At 34.3% G+C, this 5,022-nt stretch overlaps 2 protein-coding genes across 2 annotated transcripts; one reads left to right on the forward strand and one right to left on the reverse strand.

The window, feature by feature from the left end:
- The first annotated feature begins 557 nt into the window (after nt 1–557).
- LOC107892391 (60S ribosomal protein L34) lies at nt 558–2,035 on the forward strand. The gene is made up of 4 exons (XM_016817469.2): nt 558–781; nt 894–973; nt 1,538–1,647; nt 1,746–2,035. The coding sequence occupies exons 1-4, from the start codon at nt 703–705 to the stop codon at nt 1,837–1,839; spliced, it is 363 nt and encodes a 120-aa protein (XP_016672958.1). The 5' UTR covers nt 558–702; the 3' UTR covers nt 1,840–2,035.
- A 985-nt stretch (nt 2,036–3,020) lies between these two features.
- On the reverse strand, nt 3,021–4,611 carry LOC107893038 (protein FEZ). The gene is made up of 3 exons (XM_016818024.2): nt 4,323–4,611; nt 3,903–4,207; nt 3,021–3,820 (listed from the first exon to the last, which is right to left on the reverse strand). Exons 1-3 carry the CDS (start codon nt 4,513–4,515, stop codon nt 3,146–3,148), a joined length of 1,173 nt encoding a protein of 390 aa, XP_016673513.1. The 5' UTR covers nt 4,516–4,611; the 3' UTR covers nt 3,021–3,145.
- Nucleotides 4,612–5,022: the final 411 nt, after the last annotated feature.

Genomic DNA, 5,022 nt, shown 5'->3' on the forward strand with positions numbered 1-5,022 from the left:
TAATTGATGTGGGTTTAAATCTCATCATTTGTATATTTTTATTTATTTTTTAAAGTGAAAAACTAAAATACTCTCGAATAATATTACTTATTTTAATTATGAAATGACATACCCGTAATTTCTTAACCGAGTTGGTGCTCAGTTGACTCGTGAACTAACTCAATCAATAGTTTAAATAGACGTGTAGATATACAACTTATGAAGGTAATAGAATATGCATAAAAAATTAAAATGTTAAAAATATCAAAACAAAACTTTAGTTTACAGGTAAATTAAAAGTTTTACTAATGCATTTGTGGGTTTGAATCTCATCCTTTGTATATTTTTATTGGTTTTTTTTAAAGTGAAAAGACTAAAATACTCTCAAGTAATATTATATATTTTAATTATGAAATAATATTTTCTTAATTTTTTAAATGAGTTGGTGTCTAAATGACTCGTGAAATAGAAAATAATAATATAAATAATATTAAAAAAATTATTTATCTTTAAATAGAAATCACACGTGCTGCATAACTTTAGCCGTTGATAAGAAAGAGACCAAATTAGAACCGTCCGATCTAGGGCTTACATCAAAAGAATGGGTATTTATAGACTCCCTTCTCCTTCTCTCGACCCCTTTGGCCTTCGCTCTGTCTTTCGCGTTTCTTTCTGAAACCAGAGCTGAGAAAATAAAACCCAAAGCCTTAAAAACTATCAAAAATGGTTCAAAGGCTCACTTACCGTACTCGCCATAGCTATGCTACCAAATCCAATCAACACCGTGTCGTTAAGACCCCCGGTAAGTCTTGAAGTTCCCACAATGACGCCCGCCGCTTTTGCTGCTCTATGTTATTTTATTAAAAAAATTGTTTGAAAATAATGGGTTTTCATCCATTCTTTCTTTTCTAAAGGTGGGAAATTAGTCTATCAGACTACTAAGAAGAGAGCGAGTGGGCCTAAGTGTCCTGTTACTGGAAAGCGAATTCAGGGTGTAAGTTCATTTTATTATTATGATTTTAAGCTCTGTTGTTTTGTTTTTAGTTGGAAATTTGGATTTCTATTGTTGGGACTAAGTATGAAATGCAGATACGCTTTTGTTTATTTGATTGAGAAAATGATGATTTGGGTATCTCTGTTTATATTCATTTTCATGTTTGCGTATTGAACTTTGTGTATTGAATTAAACATAGATTCTGATACTGTTTAAGATTTGTTTAGTTTCATAGTTTTAAGATCTATAAAAATTGAAAATAATGGTCAAAACTTGTTTTCTACTTCAGGAACTGGTGATAAATTCATTTATTGTGGAACCCTTTATTGCGCTTCACTTTGAAGCAGTTTACAAAATTCAAACTGTCTCACTTGATTTTACTATACTTGCTGCATATCTAGTAGAAATGTAGAACCTTTTTGACCGATATGAGGAGTATTTCGTTTTCATGTTACTTGTTGGAGTAGTTATGTTTCAGTTATTACTGGATGTGTGGCTGATCGGGTTCGAGTTGTGAAGTTTTGAGCTTTGCTCTCATTGTTTTCTTATATGGCTTGTTTGCAGATTCCTCACTTGAGACCTGCTGAATACAAGCGGTCTCGATTGCCTAGGAACCGTAGGACGGTGAATCGTGCCTATGGTGGTGTTTTGTCTGGGAGTGCTGTTAGAGAAAGGTACTACTATGTGCATGACTTAATAGCTTGTTTTTAATTTGTTGTGATAGATGCAAAATCTTATTCTTCTCTTATTCTGGTTTTTATATCATTTTAAGGATAATTCGGGCCTTCTTAGTCGAAGAGCAAAAGATTGTGAAGAAGGTTCTGAAAATCCAGAAGACTAAGGAAAAGCAATCATCAAAGAGCTAGGAATTTTAAATGCTGATGAAGCTGAATTGTGTTTGGCTTGTTAGATTTATCTGAGAGAAATTTTTGTTTGTTATTATGGTGAATTGATGAAATGTGGAACTGAGTTTGAGTACTTTTCTCATTTGGTAGTTTCATACTGATATTATTTTGCTGCTGGGTTCACTTGAAGACAAATCTATTGAAAGGTTATTGTTTAGTGATGGTTTTATTTGTTGATGTGGTTTCTTTTATTAGGCATTTGTATTATATTCTTGTTTGCAACCATGAGCCCTGAGTCCATGAATCGTGACCCCAAAACTCCAAATCCTGACCCCTAACTGGTAAATAGGATTTGGGGTTACGGTTGAGTTGAATTTAGCAATCTTGTTTAAAGGCAACTGGAATGATATATGTGGTGCATTTGAACATAGCAACCGAACCGAAGATGGAACGCTTGGATCTTTGGTTTTGAGTTCAAGAAGTCCATTTTCATCTATTTGACAATAAGGATGAGGAATGCATGTTATTGCCATGGTTATGCAAAACCCTCAGACATAATCTCCAGCCAACCATAGCCCAAGTTTCTGATACACAGCAGAATCCATATGGACAACTTAAGTTAATGGTGAATTTGGAGGAGAAAGTACCATGGAGATTTTTGTATGGAAAGATTGTATTTTGCTCATTTTATTTAAAAAATGAGCAAATTAGTCTTTATACATAATACTAAAGAGTAAATTACATTTTTCTAGTAAAAAGTTTATTTATTTTTTCTGTTAAATTAATATTGTTGATTGAATAATCATGCTATTACATGGGGCATATGGACTTTATTAAAACATTTAGGAGCTAATTTTTAATACTAAAAATGGATGAATATTTTAATAGAATTAATTTATTTTTTGATCTAATGTATAGAGATTAATTTGCTTATTTTGTTAGCGGAGAAAATAAAATATAATCCAATTTTTAGTACAAGAGCTTCGTTTTACCCTAATTCAGTGGCTGGTGCGCAGCTTTTTGCCATGGTCATATTATGTGGCATCTGTAAATCTACAACAGGAAATTGGATATAAAACTGGTTGTAGGTGGTTATGATTTAATTTTAAACCCTGTAGCTGTCACCTGTGATTATATGATGGAACTTTTTTTAATAGGGATGGGATCGGATTTCGGACATTTGGAAATGGAAACAAATATACTAGATAAATATTCAGCCTAAGATATCTAGGTGGAATATGTGAAAACTGTACAATAATACCATAAACAGGTCTGCTGTTCATACTAGTTCCCAACTTAATTACCCCAAAACTAGTCGACAGCTGATTTAAGTGTAGCATTTGTCAGTTGAATAAGTGGTGGACATCTCACTAGGACATTGTGGTGAATCCCATGGTAGATTAGGTTTCCATGAATCTGGCATATTTGGAGACAATCTGAAAGGAAACCCCATCGATAAATGGTTATAGTCTGGGATTGAATCCGACGTCTTCCTTGTTCCTTCCTCGCTTTCTGCTCCACCTCCATTGCCTTGCATGTCCTGGGGCGAGCTGATCGAAAAGTTGCCGTATTGGTGTTGTTGCCCTCGGAAATCGGTACTTGCTGAGGCATTGCTAATCAACGGTGGGCTCAACAGCATGGAAGAGGTATCAATAGTGCACTTTGGGGATGATCCAGACATGTTGTCAAGCTGAGAAAACATCATGTTGTTATGAAGGTCTCCGTTGGAAACATGAAATGGAGATGGCCTATAGACTGTTTGATGGAATGATTTATAAGAAAGAACATCTAGAGCCGAAAAGCCGGCACTGCAGTCTTGTTGTAGTTCACCGTTGCTGCATAATGGTATCGTTGATCCAATTTCGGTCGTACAAGAAATGTTCTCCGAACTGAGCTGACTGCAAGCCGCACCATGGTTCAATGAGGAAATCCAAGTGTGGGAAAGTGCTCTTTGAGCCATGGAACTAGTCTTTTTGAATATCCTACAAATAGCCCATGCATCCTGTTGGAACCAAAAGCAAAATTTTCAAACAACTCATGATCAAAAACAAGATTGGACAATGATATTATTCAAGGATCATTACATTTGCAGGAAGGGTTTTGTCAAAGAGCGTCTTTGATGGTGGTATCGAGTCCGACATCGAAGGTAGCCGAAATTCGTGCATCATCCAATCAGTTTTCATCCCTTTAGCAGCTCTGCCTCTATAGAACACAAGGGACTTCTTCAAACCAATACATTTAGTGCCATCAGATGAGTATATAGGCCTGTCAGTCCCGGTTGCCTTCCAAAAACCGGCTCCGGTGACTCTGTTAGGCCTCGCACTATTCCGGTATTTTCGGTCCCTTGGACAGTAAAAATACCATTCCTTCTCCCCTGATGCTGCTAGCTCTGCTTATACAAAAATAGAAAAAAGTGTAAGATATTCACAGCATCTAGTAAGAAAAGAAAGGAAATTTCTTATGTTTTTATTTTCTTGGAAGCCAAACAGAAGATGAAAACTCACTTGGAAGATCCCAGGGTTCATATTTATATATATCAAGTTGTTTAATCAGCTCAATGGGCAAAGGTCTTTGTTGAATCTTTTTCTTGAGGTAAAATCCTACAAGCTCTTCATCTGTTGGATGAAATCGAAAACCAGGCAACATAACATCATCAACTTTATCAACATCATTCTTTTCATACATCATTCTTTTCATCCATGCGGTTGCAAAATAGAAAAAAAAAATGTTGATGAAGAACTCGTATGAAACTGAATAAAAATGAACTTTCTTTTTGGGATTTTCAAAATCAAATTGAATTTTGAAGCTTCTACTCTCATCATGGGGGATATCTCTTGTTTTTATCATGAGAATTTAGGCAAAATGACAAAGGACCCTTCCAATATTATACAATCTTTTTTTTTATTTTATTTGTACTTGAATTGATTTTCTGATTTTTTTTTTTGTTAATTTTACACAACACAATAAGTTCAAATTTATATTCAAATTCATGAGAATCTCTGAAAATTCCTTTGAAACCCTTTTTTAGGAAAAATTATTAATCATCATATCCTTAATCCAAAACCATGTTTTCTCCTTCCATATGCCAAAAATGGACCCACTTGACCCCTCTTGAATATAAAGTAAATTTCATTTCATTTTCATATTTTTATTAAACATATTAAGTCAAGTTTTGTTCTTGTATCATATATATTATTAAATCTA

The sequence above is a fragment of the Gossypium hirsutum genome, chromosome D09 (genome assembly GCF_007990345.1).
Source record: "Gossypium hirsutum isolate 1008001.06 chromosome D09, Gossypium_hirsutum_v2.1, whole genome shotgun sequence".
NCBI lineage: Eukaryota > Viridiplantae > Streptophyta > Magnoliopsida > Malvales > Malvaceae > Gossypium > Gossypium hirsutum.

Excerpts from the sequence above, each read along its gene's own strand:
- LOC107892391 (XM_016817469.2), top strand. The coding sequence starts at position 703 with ATGGTTCAAAGGCTCACTTACCGTACTCGCCATAGCTATGCTACCAAA. Across the intron at positions 782-893 it reads CCGTGTCGTTAAGACCCCCG|GTGGGAAATTAGTCTATCAG; the intron begins GTAAGTCTTGAA and ends TCTTTTCTAAAG. Across the intron at positions 1,648-1,745 it reads GGGAGTGCTGTTAGAGAAAG|GATAATTCGGGCCTTCTTAG; the intron begins GTACTACTATGT and ends TATCATTTTAAG.
- LOC107893038 (XM_016818024.2), bottom strand. The coding sequence starts at position 4,515 with ATGAAAAGAATGATGTATGAAAAGAATGATGTTGATAAAGTTGATGAT. Across the intron at positions 4,208-4,322 it reads TGAACCCTGGGATCTTCCAA|AGCTAGCAGCATCAGGGGAG; the intron begins GTGAGTTTTCAT and ends TTGTATAAGCAG. Across the intron at positions 3,821-3,902 it reads ACAAAACCCTTCCTGCAAAT|GATGCATGGGCTATTTGTAG; the intron begins GTAATGATCCTT and ends TGGTTCCAACAG.